The 24,812-nt window shown below is 41.5% G+C and overlaps 1 protein-coding gene across 2 annotated transcripts in view; it reads right to left on the minus strand.

Annotated features, from left to right (window-relative positions):
- The window catches only part of LRPPRC (leucine rich pentatricopeptide repeat containing), a 163,134-nt gene extending 139,189 nt beyond the window's left edge, over positions 1-23,945 (minus strand). The window contains exons 1-7 of one of the 2 annotated variants that reach the window (XM_065589551.1): positions 23,741-23,890; positions 11,289-11,391; positions 8,767-8,972; positions 2,555-2,677; positions 1,547-1,668; positions 1,400-1,458; positions 431-517 (exon numbers count right to left, since the gene is read on the minus strand). In XM_065589551.1, the coding sequence (XP_065445623.1) occupies positions 431-517; positions 1,400-1,458; positions 1,547-1,668; positions 2,555-2,677; positions 8,767-8,779 (404 nt within the window). In that variant the 5' untranslated portion in view covers positions 8,780-8,972; positions 11,289-11,391; positions 23,741-23,890. Of the gene's footprint in view, positions 1-430; positions 518-1,399; positions 1,459-1,546; positions 1,669-2,554; positions 2,678-8,766; positions 8,973-11,288; positions 11,392-23,740 lie in introns of both variants that reach the window. The other variant, XM_005296109.5, reaches the window with a different exon arrangement.
- Positions 23,946-24,812: the final 867 nt, after the last annotated feature.

Consider the following 24,812-nt stretch of genomic DNA (forward strand, 5'->3'; position numbering starts at 1 on the left):
CGACTTTTTGGAAATTCCCCCCGGAAGGGGGTTTGATTACCAAAAAGCCAGACATGTCCGGGAAAAACCGGACATATGGTAACCCTATTTAATTACGATCATCCAATATAACATTAACTCTAATTTTGGGGTTTTTTTCAATATTTTAGATAAAGCCCAAGGCAAAGTCTAGATTGAAAACTGACCTTTTACTTCTCGGTATTAAGTTAATAACAGCTGTAAATGTCTAAGACATAAATACAAAGACATTTAAAGAGAAAACATCTTTCCAGAATGAATAGTGTCTTTATATGCAGTAATTCACAATGATTGTAGTTGCCCCCCATTTTGTAGCACGTGTATGTGATGTATGCAGTTGAGTCAGCTAATTAACAATGTATAGGGTAAGTAGAAGAAGATTTAAAAACAAACAACATTGGTATATTGTTACCCAGTTCTTGCATGGCCTGTCACAAGGCTACTGAATACTGCCTCGGTGATTGGGAGTTCTTTTGTCTTCATAAATCCAAGAATCTTACTGCAAGATACAAAATAATAATTACAGTTATGTTTTCCTTGTTTAGAAACTGGTGAACTACGGTTGTGCTGCACAGTAAGCACTAGATCATCAGGTAGAACACAGAAAGATACGTTCGAGTGATCAGATTTTGGGATGTGGAACACAATGTTAACCATTTAAACAATTCTGTTACTCCTGAAATGTTGTATCTTATGTTGTTTGCAGTGTTTTTGTACCCCTGTGAGTCCCAGAGTATTATAGGGACAAGGTGGGAGAGGTAATATGTTTCATCAGACAAACTTCTGTTGGTGAAAGAACTCTGTAGAGCTTGGATGTTTGTCTCTTTTTCCAACAAAAGCTGGTCCAATAAAAGACATTACCTCCCCCACCTGGTCTCCAATTATGTATCTTAGTCATTTAAAATATAAACATAATTCTGTTTAACATCAGTTATAAGTTTTATCAGTTTCCTCTCACTCCCATACATGTATATTCCTCTTGTGCCCAGCAATTACATTGTCACAACTTACCAAAGGCAATTCCTTCTGGAATTAAAAAGAACTCACATTACATGGATCAGCTAGCAACAAGCACTATACAGGGGGAGAAAAAAAACATATACGCTCCTTCCCCAGTGGCTGAGCACTTTTCCTGCATGGTAACACCTCTTCCTTCATAATCTTATGTTCTTTGTCAATGACCATGGAACTGACAAGACAATCTACTACTTCTACACCTGTGAGAAGGCAACACATTTGAACACACACTAAACTGACTCCTCTTTGCTCCAAAATTTAAATTAACTTGAAGTAGGTTTTATATTAATGGGGGGAGGAGGGATGAGAAGCATATGTATTTAAATCACTTGCAGCAAAGAAATGCTTAAGTGCAAAGTAATACCTAGCGCCTTCGATATCGCCCTCATTGCAATATACCGCAATCAATCTTTGGTATGTAACCTGAGAAAAAAACATAAAAAATTAAGAGTCTGGATTTATTCAATAGTAGCATTAGAAGGGGGAAAGGATGCCATCAAGTAGTACCTACTCGATTGGGCTGCACTTTAGCTTCCTCCATTTTGGACAAGAATTCAGTTGGAGAGAATTTATGTTCATTTTGAAGGTAGACTTTAAGCAAAGCATTATAATGACTTGCATCATACACGGCACCTAAACAAGATGTTACAAAGTGATTGAAATAAAGCAGCTTGCTTCAAGTTCAACAAGTTAAATATCTTTAAATGCTACATGAAAATTCCTTGGATTTCTTTATATATCAACTTTATTATGCAAAAGACACTACGGTACAATCAATTAATTGTATCCATCTCTGTGGTGTATGTTGCAACTGCTTAACAGAGCAGAGTAACTTTATAAAGTGTGCATTTATTTATAATTAAAATGTTAAATATACAGAGTACAGAAACATCAATGCTATCCTGTGTGTTATTCTGCATTCTATATATGAATTGCTAAATTCTGAAAAATGACGTGACTTCCTTCAACCCCTACTCAATATCTACTTTTAAGAACACGGTATCACGCATATGTTTCAGAAGATGGACATTAATGGATAATAAATGGTCATTCTAGTGATTATCAGAATGAAATAGCAATTTGGCTATATATAGCTTTTAACACTAGAACACTGGGACTGCCAGCTGTTGAGGCAAATAATTAATAACTAATAATTTAGCAATACAAGATTCAGTGTTTACAATATTAAAGAACTAGAATCTGTCACAATAACAATAAACAAAAGCAACTATCTGATATAAGCAATAGGAAAAAAAACCCTCAGGTTCACTGTTAGTACCCCTAGATGTCAGTATAACTCTCAGAATGGCGAACAGGTCTCTAGCCTCAAAAAATCTGGGTGGTAAATATAAGGTTATATTTGCCAAAGTTTAAAGAAAAATTCCTGCAGCAAAACATAACAATTCAGCATTTAACATTACTAAAATGCATTCTACTTTTTGTTTCCAAGAAAGCAAGTAGAATATACTGCTATAATACGTATATGCTTTATTGTAGTCAAACATATGAAAAGACATACCCAAGTCTTGCATCTTGTACCATATCATGTGGGCTAGTTCTGTTCTTTCACATAATGGGACCTCAGGCAACAAGGAACCACAACTTCGCAACAGAAGCAAGACCTGGTTACTACTTGGATACCCTGCAATAAAACAACACTGTTCTTAGAGATCCAATACTAGTCAAACAAAAATGTTCATTGCAAAAAATATACAAAAGAAACTGTGCACTATGAGTGAAAGCTATATGCGGGAGTCTCTGGGAAAACATGTTACTAGAAGAATGAGTACATTCCATTGTTCCACTGCCCCTCGATCTATCAATATAAAAAGGACAATATAAAAAATGGATTTAGATTTTAAATATAATAATTTTTAAACACAATAGCTACCATTTTCAAACTCCAATGCTTAAAGTTAGGCTCCTAAATAAGTGTAACCACTTTTGAAAACGTTGACCAATATTCTAATAAGGCCCCAAAAACTTAATATAAATCTTTCCTTTTTAGTGGCTTTTGCAAAACGCATTGGTTTCAATATTTTTCCGAGTGAACAAGTATCCATGCCATGGAACGTCCACCACCCCAGCTAGCACTCATGTTTCCATTCTCATAAAGAGGTCAACAACTGAATAAGAATGAAGACAATTATCTGCCAACTTCTAAAAGTTATCATTCCAAGTCAGGGTTGACGCTTATAGACAATGCAGCATGTAAAAATCTCACAATGCAGTTGTCTCTAATTTAGGCATTTTCTTCACAGAGAGAATTTCATTTTTAGCAGTGATGATCTAGTACCTTGCATCAGCATTAAATTCACTTGGGGGGGTGGAGGGGAGAGAGGAATCTATAATCTTTTTGAGTTTGCCTTTTCATTTACTCAGTTTGTTATTTTGTTGCTATGTTATTGTTTAAACGACTTAATCTCCAATTTTTGTTCATAAAGCAAGCTGAACGAAGTTTATGGCTGTATAAATTGAAGATGCTGACAAATATGGATTCTTATTCACTAAGCGTATGTCTGAATGACTCATGCCACACTAAATTTCTTCTATTATGATGAACTGAAAAGTGAAGATTTAGGGGGAAATGTTAAATTTAAGTAAAAAATATATACAACTAAAACGTTATAAAGCTACAATAAATTAAATCTAGAACCTAAAAATCTTGACAGTGTCCTTTTGAAATACACACATGAAACTTTTGTCCCAATTTCGTTTTTTGTTAAACAGGACATCTAGGAAAAATCAGGTGACAGTATTTCATAATTACACTTAAAAATAATGATTTCCACCAGAATGCAAGGATGCTATACAGTTACCAAGTCAATCATCTGGTAGTTTCAGTAATGTAAGATATACAAGTCCCTGAACTCAGACTGGCTACTGCCCTGAATTCTTCCATCCATACATGAACAAACATTGCCACTTCATCTTCTCATTGTATACTGCTGATAGAGAAAAAACTTTTGGACAAATATTTTTGAGACATGGTTGGAGAATATTAGCAAGATACTTCAGAATGAGCTGACATCATACCAACTTGAACAACCAATACATCCTGAGATGATTAACATTTGTTTTTCAGCCTCCGCATCCATTTGTCCCAAGACAGAATTATTATCTTGTTAACATGGTTACTTAAGTATCATCTAAATATGAATATGGTGATTACTCTGTACATTGGTCTACAGTTTGGGAAAGGAGCCTGTGACAAGGTCTACCTCTAGAGTTCCTCCAACTCTAATACTCAGCCCCAGGGGTACCAGAGAAAAATAACCACTGCCGGTCTGGCTTTCTTGGGCGGACCAGTGGGGCAGGTTGTAGCAGGACCCCTACAAGAGAAGGATTAAGAGAGGGAAGGGGTACAGTGCACTCAGGACTTCATAAGCAAGCAAACTGCAAACTCTAATTTTAGAAGAAATCTTCAAGTCTCTTTGAAAAGTCTACCTACTTTAAAGCAGCATGTACCTATACCCCTTTCTTAGGGTACCACCTTAATAGAGAGGCCTCATTACATCAGATGGACTACTCCTGTGACAGAAAGTAAGTGCTGCATTAGAGCATCAGATACAGAAAATAAAATATAGGAGAGACAATAATTGCTGTTCGTGATGGGCTGGGTTTTTTGGTGTGCATGGGTTATATTATGGTTTTGTTAATACTGTCAAACAGAAGCAGACCTCTACTCAACACTGTGAGGAATAATCAAATTCTTGAGCTAGTCATGCAACTCACAAAAATGCCATTAATGCTTTATAATGTAAATTAGTCACTATAAATTATGTACAGGAACTGTAAAAAAGGAAGTATAAAACAGAATAAAATAACTACAAGGTAAAACAATTAATCCCTTGCAGCATAAGAAGAAATCCCTTTAAGATGGATGGAGTCTAAACCCACACCTTGAGAGATTTTTTTAAAAAAAAGGTGTCCATGTGTACAAGATGCTACATCTGCAAACTACTGACTGCGAACAATGTTTATGGGAAAGGAACACTAATGCAGACAAGCTATTCACAGGTAGGAAAGGAGGACAGAGAATCAAGACAGGTGGGAAGGGAGAATGGAAAAGAGGTGAGGAGAAAAAAGGGAAAATGAGAATGAAAGTCCAATATTAATAAAGACAGAAATGTGAACTGGAAAGAAGACAAAAGACAAAGAAAGAGAAAGCAGGCATAAATCAAACACAGGAGAAGAAAGATAATGCATCAGCGCAACCCCCAGATGGAGATGTCCAACATTGGTTTAAACCTTGACCAGTTTCAAATCCTAGTCTACTCTTTTATAAAAACTGGGGCAAACTGCACCAGTGCAACTCAAGTGTAAATGAGCGGCTTGAGCTACTTCATGCCAACTTTCAAGCTACTCTTTCTATCAAAGAAGGAGCATCTTTGATGTTGCAGGACAAATAATGCAAGCTTAAAGATATTAGCAATGGGGAACTTATTTACACAGCCAAACTAAAACCTCAGTTTGTATCTGTAATTAATCTGCTTATTAGTATAACTTAATCAAAGATCAAAAAGGAATAACTCGTGCTCATGACCGAGGACTTAGAACCCTTGACTGAAAAACAGTACTCTTCTAGTGGGGAACATCTTTCTTGATAAGGCTGTTCTGACCCTAACCTTGAATGAATAATAGGCTGGATCCTGTTCAAGAATGATTCTGCATTCACTTCAATTGAGAGGACTGGACCCAGGGCCGGCTCTAGGCACCAGCAAAGATAAGCAGGTGCTTGGGGTGGCAAATTTGCAGGTGCGCAAGAATCCAGCATGAGAGTTGAGAACCAACAGGGAGCCGTAGTTCCTTTGTTAGCTCCCTGCCTATAGAGCCAGCCCTGGAGCAGGGAAAGAACTACATTTCCCAGCATTCCCTCAGCCGCAATTAACAGGAAAGGGAGGGGGAAGGAGTGTAGAACTGAAACCTCATGCTACACCTTGCTGTAAATGGTAGGAACAGAGCCAGCTCTAGGTTTTTTGCCGCCCCCCACCTCAGCCCTGGGCTCTTCCCCCCCCCCGCCCTCCCTGCCGCCCCAGCCCTGTGCTCTCCCCCCCCCGCCGCCCCAGCCATGTGCTCTTCTCCCCTCCCCCTCCCCCCCCGCACCTCCTGACACCCCAGCCCTGGGCTCTCACCCAAAGAAAGAGTTGTGTGGACTAAATGGACATTGCACCTCTCTATCTGAAGCCTAGCAAGGCAGGTACATGGATCCCACTAGAATTTAAAATGAAAAGTAAGGGAGGGAAGGCTCTACTAGACTGGGCAGCTTTAGATACAATACCAGGCAGGTAGGAGGATTTACACTTCTGAGCCATGGAAGCAGAAATTGACTTTTCTTTTCCAGACTTAGCTAATATTCAGAAAGGGAATCCAGCACCTGCCTTCCAGATTTGAACACCCTCAAAATTCAGGAGTGCTCAAGGTCAATTTGGGCAGCTGTTACTTCATTTCTCCCAAATCAAATATACTGATCCACTGTAACTTGCTGTAGGAAAAAGTAGAATAAATTGAGCAAGAAATGCTTCCCAGTGGTTATTAGGACTGGAATTGCTATTTTCAGCCGCCATTGCTTTTTGTTTTATTATTATTTTTAAGTTTTAGTTTTATTTGTTTAAAAGGAAGACAGTGATATTGCATTGGCAAATTCCCCACAGAAATAAAGAATGGAACAAAAGAATAATAAAGGCACCTCAACTTTTCCTCATTTAATGTAGGACAGTCTTATAATATGCATCCAGATAGCCTTCAATCACACAAGCTGAAAATTGTTACACTTTACTGCAGTTTGGTAACCATATGGGAACCAATCCTGTCTGTGTTCTGTGCACATCCAAAATTCCTGCTGAATGACCCGCCCTAGGAGCAAGTTACCAGTGACCATGGGCTGGGGCAGCAGGAGGGTGCAGGGGGGGGAGGAAGGGGGGCAGCAAAAAACCTAGAGCCGACCCTGACTGGATCCTATAGAAACCAATGATAATATCTGAGTTCTTGACAGAACTGAAAGGGACGATTCCTAAACTGGCCTCAGCCACTTAATTACTGCAATAACATGACTTTTCAAGGAGAGAGGGGACACCCAGAGAAAAGACAAAATTAAAGCTCAGACCAAAAAAAAAAAGTGCTAAAAAAAGATAGCTAGAAAATATTAATGAGAGAAGGAAAAGAATCGAGCCCCTAGGTATGTTAACAGTTATCTGCAAAACCATGCGTGTTCGATGTCCTCAAAAAACTTCCTGTGGGAGCATTCAACAGTGAAATCAGTTTAACTTTAAAATAAATAAACCCACTTTTGGGAAAGGAGGATGAAGAAAACTTTTGAAATTTAACTTGTTTGGAGCATTCACCACATAAATAATCTAATTACAGGGGAATCTGGGATAATCTCAGTTTTTTTTCCTTTTCAGTTCACCTTCAGCAATAACCAGCATCTTAAAGATACAGTGTCGTTCCTTATAGCCACAATTTTTACATGTGCTGTACAGAGAAAAAAAAGACAATCCCTGTTCCAGTTTTATAACCAAGCTTAGATAGGACACAGTGAAAGATGATGTTCAGCAAAGGGAAAGATAGCTTGTTGCTCTGATGTACGTAAAATAGCACAGGCAACTCATTCGGAGATAATAAAAGCACACTGAACATCTGCCTGAACTAGTACCAGATTTTTCTGCTACTCCCCTCTACCACAATAGTGGAAGAGTGAAGGTTTGTTGCTTTATCATGGTCACTGGTCTCTTACATACAAGTTAATACAGTAACTCCTCACTTAACATTGCAGTTATGTTCCTGAAAAATGCGACTTTAAGCAAAATGATGTTAAGCAAATCCAATTTCCGCTAAGAATTAATGTACATTGGGGGGCGGGGGTACGTTCCAGGGACATTTTTTTCACCAGACCAAAAAAAATATTTTTATTTATACACACACACACATATATATACACACACTATACATTTTAAATAAACAATGTAATATTGTTCACAGCTATGATGATTGTGGAGTTAGAGGGTGCAAGAGGGTGTCTTATTTCCCAGGGAATACCTTGCTGCTAAATGATGAATTAGCACTCAGCTGAGCCCTCAAAGGTTAACACATTGTTGTTAATGTAGCCTCTCATCAAGGCAGCATGAACAGGAAGGAGGGGAGACAGCATAGCAGACAGACACACACCTTGTGTGTGGGAGAGAGAGATGCACACTGCTCCTTTAAGTAAGCTGATCCACTCTTAAAAGCATTGTCTTTTTAAGTGGATCAGGAAGTTGAGTCAGCAGCTGCTGCCCCAGGCTCTCTCTGTCTCTCTCTGTCCCTGTCCCCACCCTGCTCTATATGGAGAAGAAGGGGTAAGCAGGGGGTAAGGGGACACCCTGACATTACCCTCTCTCCTCCCCCCTCCCCCCCCCGCACAGCAAGCAGGAGGCTCGGGGAGCAGCTCCAAGGCAGAGGGCAGGAGCAGCACATGGCAGTGGCGGGAGGGATAGCTGCAATTTCTAGACTGCTGGAAGCTGCTGCACAGGGAACTTAGGGGCGCTGATGGGGGGCTGGCAGTACACCCTGGTTCCAAGCCCCCACCAGCTAGCTGGAACAGGCGGCTCTTCCTGCAAGCAGTGGACAAAGCAGGCGGCTGCCAGACATTAAAAGGGAGCACTGCACAACTTTAAATGAGCATGTTAAACGAGCATGACAAAAACTTTAAAATGAAATGTCTACTTAGCATATAATGAAAAGCAGCTTTACCTGTTCTGCACATGTCGTTGAAGATTCTTAGTAGAAAAGCTCTAGTAATGCGGCCAGTTTTTCTGACAGAGGTATCCAGTTTATTTAAGGCCCAGTCAAAATGATGTGCTTGCTTATTCTGAATACCCGAAACAGGTTCTTCTTGAACTTTCCCCTTTTGATGAGGTGCAATTGCAAAGAGCCTTGCTTGGTAGATCAGATGTGTGCTAAACAAAAACAAAAGCCAGTTATGTCAGTTAATGAGCAAAGGATCTATTGACACTTAAAAACCTCCTTCCACAAAATGTTAATTCCCCTCTACTAACATCCCCCACCCCACCCCAAAAAAGCCAAAACCTTTTACAGATGACATTCAATGCTGATTTAAACCAGTGTAGGCAGACTACTGTATCGTTTGAAGAGGGGGTAGGTGGGTGGTCAGTCAACTAAGAATTGCATAAAACTATATATTTCTCATATTGTCAAATGTCTGCCTATTTGGGGCGTCAGGCTAAACTGATTATAGCTTTGCCTAAAAATGGTTCAAATGGTATTTTTGTAAAACAAAAAGTTTTGAAGCAAGGAACAGGATTTCCCCAATAGTTGTAGACAACTCTTCTGAAGAGCAATAAATGAGGCAGCAAACAACAATAGCACTTTAAACTGGTTATAAAAGTTAACAAAGAGGACTGAACAATGTAAAGATTATAAACCTAGAAGATATTTTTTCATCTTATAAAATTACACTATTACATCAGAGATATGGGGAAGGGATAGCTCAGTGGGTTGAGCATTGGCCTGCTAAACCCAGGGTTGTGAGTTCAATCCTTGAGGGGACCATTTAGGGATCTGGGGCAAAAAATCTGTCTGGGGATTGGTCCTGCTTTGAGCAGGGGGTTGGACTAGATGACCTCCAGAGGTTCCTTCCAACCCCGATATTCTATAAATGGATATAAAAGACTTACTATGCTGTTTTAAAACACATTGTAGCAACCATCAAAGATTTTTTTAAATTTATTTCCACAGCACTAAGGACTAGGAAAATATGACAACTATAAAAAATTCATAAAATCTCTTAACTGTTAGAAATTCTTGTTCTGGAATCAGAATGGTCCACACAGAGTTAATCAGGAACAGCTATTATGCTTTAAATTCACACCCTACCTTAATCCACACTAACTTTCAAGTGTAGATAAACCCTGAATTATTGTTAGGGCCCTACCAATTTCACAGCCATGAAAAACACGTCACAGACTGATAAATCTGGTCTTGTGTGCTTTACCCTATACTGCACAGACGTCAGAAGGGAGACCAGCACTTCTCAAATTGGGGGTCCTGACCCAAAAGGGAGTTGCAGGGGGTCCCAAGGTAATTTTAGGGGAGTCACAGTATTGCCACCTTTACTTCTGTGCTTCCTTCAGAACCGGGTGGCCAGAGAGCAATGGCTGTCGGCCCGGCACCCAGCTCTGAAGGCAGCACCCCACTAGCCGCAGTGCAGAAGTAAGGGTGGCAATACCATGTCATCCTTACTTCTGAGCTGCTGCTAGCGGTGCCTGCCTCCAGAGCTGGGCTCCCAACCAGCAGCCACCACTCTCCAGCTGCCCAGCTCTGAAGGCAGCACCACCGTCAGCAGAAGCAACGTAGTAAAGGTAACAGTACCACACACCCCTCCCCAAAATAACCTTGTGACCCCACACACAACTCCTTTTTGGGTCAGGACCCCTACAATTACAACACCATGACATTTCAGATTTAAATAGCTGGAATCATGAAGTTTACTATTTTTGGCACCTTAGAGACTAACAAATTTATTAGAGCATAAGCTTTCGTGGACTACAGCCCACTTCTTCGGATGCATATAGAATGGAACATATATTGAGGAGATATATATACACACATACAGAGAGCATAAACAGGTGGGAGTTGTCTTACCACCTCTGAGAGGCCAATTAATTAAGAGAAAAAAAACTTTTGAAGTGATAATCAAGCTAGCCCAGCACAGACAGACAGTTAGAGCTAGAATTGATATGCAAACTAGACACAATCAACTCCGGTTTGAATAAGGACTGGGAATGGTTGGGCCATTACAAACATTGAATCTGTCTCCCCTTGTGGGTATTCTCACACTTGTTATCTAACTGTCTGTCTGTGCTGGGCTAGCTTGATTATCACTTCAAAAGTTTTTTTTCTCTTAATTAATTGGCCTCTCAGAGGTGGTAAGACAACTCCCACCTGTTTATGCTCTCTGTATGTGTGTATATATATCTCCTCAATATATGTTCCATTCTATATGCATCCGAAGAAGTGGGCTGTAGTCCACGAAAGCTTATGCTCTAATAAATTTGTTAGTCTCTAAGGTGCCACAAGTCCTCCTGTTCTTCTTTTTGCGGATACAGACTAACACGGCTGCTACTCTGAAACCTTTTACTATTTTTAAAATCCTATGACCGTGAAGTTGACCAAAATGGACTGTGAATTTGGTAGGGCCCTAATTATATTGATGTGGTCCACAGTCAATATACAGACAAAAGTATGCACTGAACTGTACTCAGCAGGTCCTCATTGTGTGCATATGTTTTCTGAAGCGTGTGCTAAAGTCATTCTTGCAGCTACGCAGATTGGCCCAGATCATCCTCCTCTAGATCCCTTGCACAGAGGAAAAAAACAAACAAACAAACAAACAAAAACAGATTCTGCATACTGAGAAAAGAGGGGCTCACTGGCATCTACAACTCTGGCCCCTCCCTCTAAACCCTGCAAAAAGCATTCTTGGGTCCAAAGTGGGCCAGGCACACCAGGAACTTTAGGTGAAAGAGGCAACACAGACAGAGGTGCAATATCTTTTCTGACGTGCCCCTCCACAAATGGATCTTGGTGGCAACCTGAAAGAGACTTTAGAAGGCCAGCTTGACTGTAAACATTTGAGGAGCAAGGGACAGTGCAGTTCCACCAGGTTTGTGGACAAGCCATGCGTCATTTTCCAGGAAAATTCCACCCAAGAAAAGGGACAGTGTGAGGAATCTCTTTGAGGAACCCCTCTTGAGCACCCACCTGCAGATTTTTTCACAGGCAGGATGATTTAACACTATAAATTGGAATGGAGGCGGGGGGGGGGGGGAGGAAAGACTGTCAAGAAAGTGTTTACTTTCAAATCCAAACAGAAAAACAATTTTTAAATTCATCAATGTTTGGGAGGTGAAGCTCTTAAAGTTGTCCTCCTACCACCAGACTGCAGAGTTTTACACAGTTGATGGGGCCACAATGCAATTAGTGCTTTATCAATTCACACCATCTTACTAATGACACAGTCAAAAGAAATATCTGAAATCAATTCTTTTGAGCTAAAAGGAAAAAAGATCCTATGCATTTGTGATCATATCTAGATTTCACGGATTTCAAACTAACTAAAGTCAGTCGTGTTTGGGAGAAATAAGATAGCAAAATATTTTCAGAGTTAGACAAGAGGAATAACAGTACAATAAAGCTTTTTTTTTTTGGTTTGTTGTTTGTTATGTTAACCCTTAAAATGACTAATCATCCTAGGAGCACAGTTTTCTGCCCAGGCAGCTTATTTATCAGTGACCTATTTGCCAGCCAACAATCATAAGCCATTACATTTTTAGTCTCACCCCAAGCTCTTTTCCATATCTACCTGTACATAAGGACACAAACAACAAAGGAAAATGGTATGCACTAGTAGCTTGGAATGCTACCTGAAAGTTTGACACACTACTTCAAGTCAAGGTTGATATCATGAGTGACCATACTCTTTGCAGCTTTGTCGGCAGGAGAGCTCTCTTGCCAACATAGAGCTGTTCATCCCGCGCTTTTCGTCGATAAAACTTTTGTTGTTCAAGCATATGTTTTTTTAATACGCCTGAACAACAAAAGTTTTGCTGATGAAGTTCCAGAGAAGACAAAGCCTATGTCTCTGTTCCTCGATATAAGAACATAAATCTTAGTTTCAATTCTAATAAAATCCGGTCATCATTCTGCAAGGACACTGACCTAACAGCACATATACTGAAAAGTTAAATACATTAACTCTTATGCCAGACAGCTCATCCATGCCTGCAAATATTTTGTATCTACATTTCACATCTACAGTTTACACGAGTGGTCCTCAAACTTTTCATGGTCACACTCCCTCCCCCAGAGCAGGGGGTCAGGAGCCGGGGGAAAAATGTGGACAGGGACAAGGGGACCGCAGCTGGGGCCACGCGTGGAACCAGGAGTCGGGGAAATGGCTGGGAGTGGAGCAGAGCTGGGTGGCGCTCCCGCCCCACCCCCCTGAACAGGGCTGCGCCCCAGAGTTTAGGAACCTCTGGTTTATACACTGCCTTTGCAAACAATCTTATCAAGGATCCTTGCATTTAAAAAGCAGCTAGCTCTTTAAAGCTTTTCTATAGCATCAAGGAAGATTAAACTTGACATATCTGCAGTAGAGTTTTGCATACTACCAACTGTCAAATTTAGAACTCAGATCTGCCATAAAATGAAGTATATAATTGGTTACTAAACTATCCTTGCTCAAAATTTAGCCTGGTGGTCCATTTTTTAAATAGGGGAAAAACCAAGACTTGGCACAAGTCTGACCTAGTATAAAGCAGAATACATTGCTTCTGTAGTCAGAAATGCAATTAGTACATTTGGCTGACAGACACAGGCTTATAAACATTGCAAAAAATCAAAGTGTTTATTGACAGCCATGTTCAGACATTAACTCATCAATTTAAAAATTGCACAAATTTGAACCTTTTAGGCAGCAGAGGATGGAACCCATTACTCCTCGGGGAATTTTGCATCATTGTGTTTCATGGCCCCCGCCAATGTCTTTGCTTACCCGCAGAAAAATGACTTCTGACGGGGAAGCAAAGGGAAGCCCAAAGAGCAGTCATGTGCCCACTCCCTGGCAGTGCAGACTCGTCAGAGAAAGAGAGAGAGAGAGAGAGAGAGAGAGAGAGAGACTGCCCTCTTGCTCGCTATTGCAGGACACACAGCGTGGAGCGACAGAGCTTTGGGGTATTTCTGAAGAGGTAGGCATGAGACAGGCTCTGTTCTCTCAGGCAGAGGAGAATGTAGCAGCCGGCCTGCTTAGTGAATTCCCACAGGAGTATAAAACAGGTATAAAATGTTAAGGCTCCTTTACATTGCCAGAGTGGTGTAAAGGAGCCTTATTGTAAAGGAAAGTGCGGCCTTATAAATGCTTATGGTGCTTTAGTGATTAGAACTGGTCTAAATTTTTGGACTGAAAAAACTTCCTATCAAAATGGACTATTTGCTACTGACGTTTTTGGAGATGGTCAGTAGTCAGTATACATTGTGAGTTTGAGTCCCCAGTCCTCACTTGCTCTTCAATTGCTTATGATGTAACACTGAGCATATGGCTGCGTATATTTGTTGACTAATAATTAGAAGGGTCAATACTAGCTACATTATTACCCACAGGGAGTTTGGGGATTTCCTCCACTGCTCCCCACTCCCGTTCTACATCCATTGTATTGTAGTTTAAATAAATTACCAAAATAGCTGAAATTAGCTGGATTAGACTGCATTATTTTGACAACAAAATATTCAGGATTTTGCAAAATGTTGTTCACGGAATTTTTAATATTTTTGTGCAGAACTTTTAATTTTTTGACACAGAATTTCCCAGGAGTAACCCATTCACCTCAAATAAAGTATTCTTACACTGGTCTGACTATACTATTTTTTTTTTTAATTATTGCATTTGAGATCATAGAAAGAGGAACAGTTACACAGGAATCAGTGTGTCAAATGTTATCACAGATAAAAAATAAAATTAAAACTCACTAGGTTATAAACAACTCAGTACACAGGAAAGCTTAGTTTGATCTTTTTTACAAGTTAATATTTAGCACAGCGATTACAACTTCTTAGTAAATTTTCCTTCTAGGGCTGTCAATTGCAGTTAACAAGTGATTAACTCAAAACAAATTATTTTTTTCAATCGACTTAAATCGTGATTAATCACAGTTGTAATCACACAGTAGATAATGTTTTCACCCCTCAGCTAATTTATAAGTATTTTTTGATTTTTCTACATTTTCAAATATATTGATTTCAATTACAATACAGAATACAAAGTATTCAGCGTTCACTTTATATTATTTTGATAAATATTTGCACTGTAAAAAAGAAACAAAATAGCATTTTTCAATTCACCTCATACAAGTACTGTAGTGCAACCTCATTACCGTGAAAGTGCAACTTACAAATGCAGATTGGTTTTTGTTATATAACTGCACTCAAAAACAAAACAATGTAAAACTTTAGAACCTACAGATCCACTGAACCCTACTTCTTGTTCAGCCAATTTCTAAGACAAACAAGTTTGTTTACATTTATGGAAGATAATGCTGCCCGCTTCTGATTTATAATGTCACCTGAAAGTGAGAACGGGTGTTTGTATGGCACCACTGTAGCTGGCATTGCAAGGTATTTACATGCCAGATATGCTAAACATTCATATGCCCCTTCATGCTTCAGCCACCATTCCAGAGGACATGCTGATGATGCTCGTTGAAAAAGTCTTGATTAAATTTGTGCCCGAACTCCTTGGGGGAGAATTGTATGTCTACAGCTCTGTGTTTTACCCGCATTCTGCCATATATTTCATGTTACAGCAGTCTTGGATGACAACCCAACACATGCTGTTCAATTTAAGAACATTTTCACCGCAGATTTAACAAAATGTAAAGAAAGTATCAATGTGAGATTTCTAAAGTTAACTACAGTACTTGACCCAAGGTTTAAGAATCTGAGGTGCCTTCCAAAATCTGAGAGGGCCGAGGTGCGGAACATGCTGTTGGATGCAGAAACTACAAACCCCAAACCACCAAAAAAGAAAATCAACCTTCTGTTGGTAGCATCTGACTCAAATGAAGAAAACGAATGTGTGTCAGTCTGCACTGCTTTGGATCGTTATCAAACAGAACCCGTCATCAGCATGGAAGCATGTCTTCTGGAATGGTGGCCAAAGCATGCAGGGGCATATGAATGTTTAGCAATACATTGCAAATATCTTGCAACTCCATCTACAATAGTGCCATGCGAACAATAAAGAGATTGCACTACAGTACTTGCATGAGGTGAATTGAAAAATACTATTTCTTTTATCTTTTTTACAGTGCCAATATTCGTAATCAAATATAATATAAAATGAGCACTGTACACTTTGTGTTGTATTGTAATTGAAATCAATATATTTGAAAATGCTGAAAACATCCAAAAAGTATATAATAAATGGTATTCTATTATTAACAGTGTGATTAAATCTGTGATTAATCGTGATTTTTTAAAAATCTCGTGATTAACTGCGATTCATTTTTTTAAATCACTTGTTAGCCCGACTTCCTGTACACCCAACTAATCTTCATTATAAATATCAATACATAATGCCAACAAGATAGAAATATTATAATATGAAATTTAGACCTAATTGGGACATTAGTGGTTCAGTCAGAATTAAGATAAGCTTTTTCCACACACTACAGAGATGTGCCCCTGCAGGGAGGTTTGTATTTCACTTAGATAAGGCAGGATACTACCTGCAAAGAGAGCAATTTTATATTCTTTATTATGGATTGTGGTGCTTTAAATTTCAGGCAGAATATCTGAAAGCTACTACAAGTTCTGTTCGGTTATCCCCAAAGTGACAATGGACATCATTATCCCTGTAAAAGAACAAAGTCTCCGATGAGAGGACACGAAAATAAAAAATGCACATGAAGAATAGGAGGACAGTTTAGTGCAGGCTATACATTAAAGTTTGAAATTAAGTTTCTCCAGTAATATCAAAACAATCATACTGAATGCCTTCTCTGCATCTAATGCTAGCAGGCTACTTTTATCCTTTGGTTTAATGCAATTTTAGTGTTCCACCTATTATGATTTGTGTCCATTCCTGGGACAGAGCCAAATTGGTGTCAAGTGGTAGTAACTAAGCTAATAGTTTGACTAGATAAAATATATTGATCAGTACATTCTATGGTCTTCTGGATTTTTAATCATTTGTACACACAGTTATGCTGGCCTCCAAAACCGGAACTGGCCAATTTTCCCCATTCAAGGAAATAATAGAAGATTTTGAAGGATTTGAAGCACTAAGCTCCTGAAAAGATATACAGAACTTCTTTCGAAAGCCACCCAGACCTAGAGATTTGTCACTTGAAAGGGTTTCTTAGTGTTCTAAACTAATGTGCAATTTTTAAGTTCTACAAAAAAAGTATATATTTGCACTATAAAAGGAATTGCTGAGGGTTAAAGTTTTTTTGTAGACCTAAAACGGTTCTCTTGATTCACCATCAGTTTATTCAGTTTATTCTATAACAATTACAGGGAATGAGTGGGATGGGGTATTTTTGAAAGCATATGGCTACATTTATTTCAAATACTTAAACCACCGCTGGGTGCGTGAGAGGGACAGGTTTGTCCTAGATTTGATAATATTGATGAGTTACACTTTAACTTATTCAGCTTGAACTTTTCCGATGCACTATTACTGATTTTTTTCCTGTAATTCTCATAACTGCTCTACAGCATAAAATAGGTGCATTAGTGTACATACCTTCAACTAAAATGCTTGAAAGGTAGAAGTTAGTTTTGCATGAATCATGACTGTGGTACTAAATGCTTTTGCCAAAGTCTTTTTCCACCAATCTGACCCTATCACCACCCCCACTCCTCCAAATCCTTCAACAGTTCTGTCTCTTAATATAAAAATACAAGATTCTCATTCTCATCTGCAAGACCCTTTGCAGTCCTGCTACCATCAAAACAATTTCTCTCTTGTTGTCCTTCTCTAGTCCCCTTTCCTTTATTGCTCCCTTGGCTTCTCTTTCCTTCAGTTTTGGCTGCATGACTTTTTCGTCTCGTCACATATGCTTGGAACAGCTTTGATAACCTACACCATGAGGAACCTATTATTCTCCTCCACATTTCTGCTAAAATGCACAACTCTTCTGCCTCTCATCTTCAATAAACCCCATATCCTCCGCCCTGAATGTTGGCCTAGCCTTGTTTTATGTTTGCCTCACACAAAATACACCTCTATCCCGATATAACGCGACCCGATATAACACGAATTTGGATAGAATGCGGTAAAGCAGTGCTTCGGGAGGAGGAATGGGGGAAAGAGGTTTGCGCATTCTAGTGGATCAAAGCAAGTTCGATATAATGCGGTTTCACCTATGACGTGGTAAAAGTTTTTGGCTCCCGAGGACAGTGTTATATCGGGATAGAGGTGTATCAGCACTTCCATACAAGAAGTGTGTGTCACTGAGGTTTATAATGCTCTTTAGAAAGTAATAACACTTTTTCTTAAAAATAAAATACTAAAGCTAATGGAATTAGCATCCATTCCTGCATTAAGAGTTGTATTCATTCTGCCAACCCAAAAAGACATTTTTAATTAACTACAGAGAAACAAACGTTATACCCGTTGACATTACTGTAAGTACTAGTGTTTAGCCAAATGGTTCACAAATAACATTTTAAATGTTGAGTATATACTTCAATTAGAACAAAAATTCTCCTGAACTGTATTATAATTGGCAATCTTGTCAATATGAAATCCCGGTAAATAGTTACTGTTGGCATTCACTTACAACCATAGCTACACAATTTATAGATACAGCTTAAATACAGAAGTACAAGAAAATACGAGTAAAGAAAATGGAATTTATTTATATTATAGTTGCAGCTAAAGACTATATTCAGGATTGAAACCTCACTGTGGGCATTGTACAAACGTAAATTGTGCTGTGACAGGGGCCATTTTATAAAGTAAAATTGAGACAAAATGTAAAGAATAGTCTCAGTGTTTTGCCAATACTGGCTTTTGCTATATATTGGCTGGGGAAAAGGAAATCACAACGTATTTGCTATACACTGAAAGTGAAATTGTTTCCTTGTACTTGCTTAGTGCACATCCTGGGATTAATCCACTCTCCAGTCATTTCCCATGGAAAAAGAGCACTGAATCCAATACAAGTTTTGCATGCAAAAGGAGAGCAAGATCAGGCCTCCAAGATGGTGTATACAATTGATCCAAGTCTCTAGACCAGGGATCGGCAACCTTTGGCACGCGGCCTGTAAGGGAAATCCGCTGGCGGACCAGGATGGTTTACCCGCAGCATCTGCAGGTTTGGCCGATCACAGCTCCCATTGGCCGTGGTTCACCGTTCCAGGCCCGCATTTCCCTGACGAGCCGCGTGCCACAGGTTGCCGATCCCTGCTCTAGACATTCAAATAATCTTGGAATGAAAGCTGCACTACAGGCACTTTTTTGTAACAATTTCATACAAGTAGGGGAGTAAGCTGCTTGGACCGTTTTGATGTCAGCTTGAAGACATAAAAAACAGCACCAGGAAAATTGATTCCTTTATCAATGGTTAATGCCTCCTCTGAGTACCAACACTCAAACAAGCACCAATTAGTCCTTCTTCAAGAACACCCCACAAACCACCACCTTGATAACTCCACTAACCACCACATGGTCATAAACCTTCCCCATTTATGTTTTGCTTTACAGAGCCTATATCACAATACCAGCTAGGCACTTGTTTATAGAAATTAAGACACGCTATAAGGAAAACGTCATTTAAAAGGTCACAGTGGTGCCGCTCCAGTTGTATCTGTTTTCATGTGTAGGTATAGAACATAGACTGCATTAGTATTTTTCCATTGTCAGGAGATCAACAGCAAAGTCATCAAGTATGGATACTTATTTTATTATATGTATCAACAGTTTGACAGTGGACCGTGAGGCATTGCTTACACTCCGACAGGAATGGATGAGATTGTTTCAGTGGCACTGTTCCTTCTGTTGAAAGGTTTTGTGTAACCGCTTATTCATTCCTTATCATGTGGTCTCTCAAGATTCCATTCTATCACCACTCCTGGTCAGTGCACACGTGAGGCTATTAGAGTAGAGTGCTAAATCTTTGGGATTACAGAGCCATTAGCATGCTTATAAAGTCTGGTAATGCTGGTTGCCAGGAAGAAGAAACTAGAGAAATTGACAGGGATTTGTGACTGCTCCATCTGGTGCTGGAGTGCATCTACCTCTTGCCAAAGTGGCTTGCAATTCTGGACTCCCAGTCAGTCATACTGGCTCATTCTGCTTCCCCAACACCCACCTCCCCAACAATCTGAAGTTGGCCTGAAGACTCTTTTTTCCCATGATGATTCAGATTTTGCCAGTCATCCACCCCGGCACCTGTAGGGTGAACTTCTGCATTCTTGTAATACCGTATTTGCCCACTCACTTAAAACAAGGTGTTTTTTTAATTATTACGTCAAACAACAGTTTTCCTCTAAGCATGAAGGCAGAAAAGTAGTTTGTACCTGGGCTATTATATTTTTATTCAAGTTCTTCAAGGCTGGGCTATTTCAAGATGCATCTGGAATGACCCTGGATGGCTAAGCAGAAACTTCAATTACCACTCAGCAAGACAGGCCTTGCCAACCAAGTAGAGCAGTCAATATGTAGGACATTCTACAACCTATACTGGCTTCCTCCTACCTTTATAATTCTGGGTGCAATTCAAAGTGGTGGCTCTAAATTCTGTACAATTTGGAACTCTGCTTTCATTAGGGACTGCCTCTCTCTTCCCATTTACTACAATGATGGCTTAGAGAAGATAAAGAATATTTTCTGAGAGCCCGCAGAGATTGAGAAACAAGAACTGGAAGTACAGCATAGTCATTAGAAAACCAACTACTGTACTACTTCCAATTCAGTGGGAGTGGAATCTTGACGTCCAATGTTTTTATCTAGAGGATCAATTTTTTCATTCAAGTGCTTAAAAATGGGTTGGCAGAACATGAGAGCAGGAGTGACAGCAAGCAGACTAGTCCAGTTGTGAGAGTATTTCTATGCTAATCTATTTTTTTAAATTGCTAACAGAACTTATTTAACTTTCACTTCTTAATAAAAAGAGTTCCAGGCTTTGTCACTGGCCAAAAATATTTTTCCCTCCACTGTACGAAAGGAAAGTTTGAGAGAAGTTCAAAACACTCCGAAAAGGCTGTCCAAAACAAAACAAAAAGAACTTCCAATATTATGAAAAAATTGAGAGCCCCTGCTTTTGAACAGCTTTATCTACTACAAAAAGATCAGAACGCAGGAGGATGAAAGTTGAGGTAGAAGTAGCCATCACTAAGAAGTGCCTCTGAATATTCCAGTGAAGTATAATTTTAATGTGACTATGCCTATATTTATACAACAACATAAAAACAGCTATACTGAGTCAGACCATTTGCTATCTAGTCCAGTATCCTCTCTTACAACAGTGGCCAGTGCCAAATGCTTCAGAGGGAATGAACAGAACCGGGCAATTATCAAGTTATCCATCCCCAGGTGTCCTGTCCCAGTTTCTGGCAATGAGAGCCTTAGGGACACCCAGAGAATGGAGTTGCATCCCTGACCATCTTCGCTAATAGTCATTGATGGACCTATCCTCCCTGAACTTGTCTGTTTATTTATTTTTTCAAATCCAGTTACACTTTTGGCCTTCACAACAAGCCCTGGCAACAAGTTCCACAGGCTACCTGTGCATTGTGTGAAGAAGTACTTCCTTATGTTTGTTTTAAAACTGCTACCTATAAATTTCACTGGGTGACCACTGGTTCTTGTGTTATATGAACAAGTAAATAACACTTCTTCACTTACTTTCTCCACATTCATGATTTTATAGACTTCTGTCATATTCCCCTATTGGACTTGGAGATGGTTTCTATGAGACATCCCTAAAGCTGACTTCAGGCAGTTGGATGAGAGAGATGGCAGCTGCACAAACACTGTCATCAATAGCATCATGGCGCCCTCCCCCTACCACAGCACACTGGTCTGGATCCTCCGTGGGTTTCACAAAGGCCATCCCTGAGCAGCTGTAAGAAATATAGTGCCCAATCCATGCCCTTTAGGGAAATAAAACAAGGAAGCTTTCAATCCTACTTAAGAGTTTACAATCCTGAAGTCTTTGTCACAATGAGAGGACCAGACATATTGAGGTGAAGGCTAAAACATTTCCAGCTCAACACTCTACAAACTCAAAAAACTGGATCTGACAGGAAAGTGATAAGACTGATCCTGTGCCTAAAACAGAATCAGAGAAGGAAACTTGTGAATGGATCCCTCTCCCACTTCTTAAATGGGGAAAGAGTCTGCAAATGGTACATTATTCCTTGCCACTGATAAAACCTAGAAGAAAGTGTTGTTTCGCTAATAAACCCCTCTGTTGAAACCAAGTTTCGTAGTGACTGATACCACCCAACAGTATTAGATATAGCTCTCTTTACCTGTGCAAAGCTGCTCCCCTTCTTGACTAAAATAATTGAGGCCAACTTAGGGAAAGCTACCCTTCCCATACAATAGAGAAAACTGTAGTTCCCCTCAACTTTTTATAGAAATTCAGTCCACAGATCACGCTGAGCAAAACATACTGAGATCAAAGTTTCTATGGACTATTTATATCAGCACTGGAACCTGCTGATGTCCAAAGCTGCACCTTCATAGCAGAGATAATGGCTTATTAGCTGCCTATGAGAAAAAAATCAAAATGTCTAAAGTTGCAAAGTTAATTAGTTACTTTCTGATGCAAGTGCAACATGCTGCATGGGTCTCATGGAAGCATGAGAATATGAATGTGCCTTACTGAACAGCCACATGAGAACAGTACCTTGACTTGCATCTCTTGCTTTCCCCATTCAGTATTCATTTATGAACATCATTTGTAGTAAGAAGAACAGGAGTACTTGTGGCACTTTAGAGACTAACAAATTTATTAGAGCATAACCTTTCGTGGACTACAGCCCACTTCTTCGGATGCATATAGAGTGAAATAAATATTGAGAAGATATATATACACACATACAGAGAGCATAAACAGGTGGGAGCTGTCTTACCAACTCTGAGAGGCCAATTAGATGAGAGAGGTTCCCAGGCATCTAGATTGAGATGGCCGCATGCATGCTCACTAGCACAAACTTGGGCACCTTGAGGGCTTTATCAGTGGAAATTTAAGGGTTTCAGTCACCTCCAATGTGAGATAGATGCTGAACTGGGGTTTAGCAGGTATGGTTGACTTAGCACCTAACTCCTTTTGTGAATCTAGTCTTTTCTCTCTACTTCTTTTTGTATGGTACCTACAACGTGTGTTCAGAATAATAATGGAAGTTGAACTCGGATACGTGACCATCCCACCAAGTGGTGGAAGCTGGAACTACCCCAAGGGAATTAGAATATCCCCAAGAAAATCAGGACAGAGGCAGTGTGGCTTTATAGTTAAGAATGAAGAGGGGGGAAGCCAGCTCGGGTTCTATTCCTAGCCCTGACCTGTTGCATGACCTTGGACGAATCACTTCACCTCTCCCTGCAAGCTTTCCCTTGGTCAGGCTATAAATAAGCTCTTCGGTAGGGAAGCTGCCCCCTCCTCTGTACAGCTCCCAGCACAACAGAGCCGTATCTCGGGGGCCCTACGGCTGCTACTGTAATGGGAAAAGAGCTGTGCCAGCAGCAGACCTAGTTTACTGTCAGCGTGCGACAAGCCAAGCTGCCCTGTTCCGGCCCCCGGGCCTAAGCTTGGCTCTGGCGAAGAGGTCACCACGTGGCCGGTCCCTCCGCCCTTGACCAGCTGTTTACAGCCACAAAGGGGCTTGCAGGGGCTCAGGGAACCCCAGGCGGCAGCGCCCATGAGGGGCGAGACAAGGGCTGCCCCGCCCGAAGGAAGGGACGGGAGCGGGCACAGGGGACACGGAGTCTCGAGAGCGCTGCCCGAGGGAAGGGGCTGGGCTACCGCGGGGCCCGGAACGAGGGATCCGCGGTCGCGGTCCCACGGCCCAGGGATGGGAAGGGAAGAGAAGAAGGCAGAGCTCCAGGTTTGACCGGGCCCACGCGCTCCCCTCCGGGGCGCCCCTGTCCTCCCGAACGGGAGCCCGCCCGCGGGCCGCGCCGAGCCCGGGGACTCACCTGCCAGGGGCTCCCACCAGCCCTGCGGCGCGGGGCGAGGGGCGGTGGGAGGCGGCTCCCCGCGGCAGCCGAAGGAGGCGGGAGCAGAGAGGCCGGAGCCAACGGGTCGAGTTCAACAGCGCAGCCATGATCCTCACGCACGCAGCGGGCAGGAGGAGCACGTGACCGCTCCAGACTCAACCACACTGAGCCTGCGGTGGGGGGGATGGAGGAGGGCACGCCCCTCGGCCCAACCCATCTCGCAAGGAGAAACCACTAACCTCAGGGGCGTGACAGTGTCAGACTCCCTATAATTGGCCCCAATGGTGTCAATTTTCTTTCTGTTGGTCTCTGTTTCCCCCCTCCCAAATGGTACGGACCCAGCACGGTAGGCGCGCGGTAGACCTTAACCCTGAGTTAGAACAGTCCGCTGGGCCGGCCAGAAACATGCCCGAAGTTTTCTGAACCAAGGCCCAGCGGTGAAAGGCAAGTAGAGAGCCTGGCAAAGGGAGGAAAAGAACGGGATGCAGAGGGAGAACACGCCGCGCTGGGCGGACGGACGCTTCCTCAGCCTCCGCAGTTTATTTAGGGACGGTTGGTGGTCGGCCCATAGCGAGACCAGGCCCCAGCCTCAGTCTGTCCTCGCGCGCCTGAGAGAGGAAGTCACGTGTCTGTGGCCTGATCCGCCAATCCTAGGGGAGGCGGCGGGCTCGCCCATCAGCGCGGCTCTCTCTGCGCCTGCCCCCCACTGGGACAGCCTGGGGGCGGAGCTCGGCGGTAGGCGCTAGGCTGCGGCCGGGGTGAGGGCGGGGCTCAAATACCCCGCGGCGCCAGGCGCCTGCAGAGAAGTCGCACCGAGGCGTCGGCCCGGGCTGTGCGCGAGACCCGGAGCTGTCACTGCTCTTTCCTCCCTCCCTCCTTCCCCACCGCGCGACTCCGTGTGACCGGCCTGCGGGAGCCTGGGCGGTGGGTCTCGTGACAGGCTCTGTTCCCAGGCAAACCAGCGCAGGGAGAAGGCTGGGGATGCCCCGCCCTTGGGCATCAGCCCAGTGACTGCCGGCCCCGCGCAGCTGGGGGGAATGGGCGTGGCGGG

This window comes from Chrysemys picta, chromosome 3 (assembly GCF_011386835.1).
Source record: "Chrysemys picta bellii isolate R12L10 chromosome 3, ASM1138683v2, whole genome shotgun sequence".
Lineage (NCBI taxonomy): Eukaryota > Metazoa > Chordata > Testudines > Emydidae > Chrysemys > Chrysemys picta.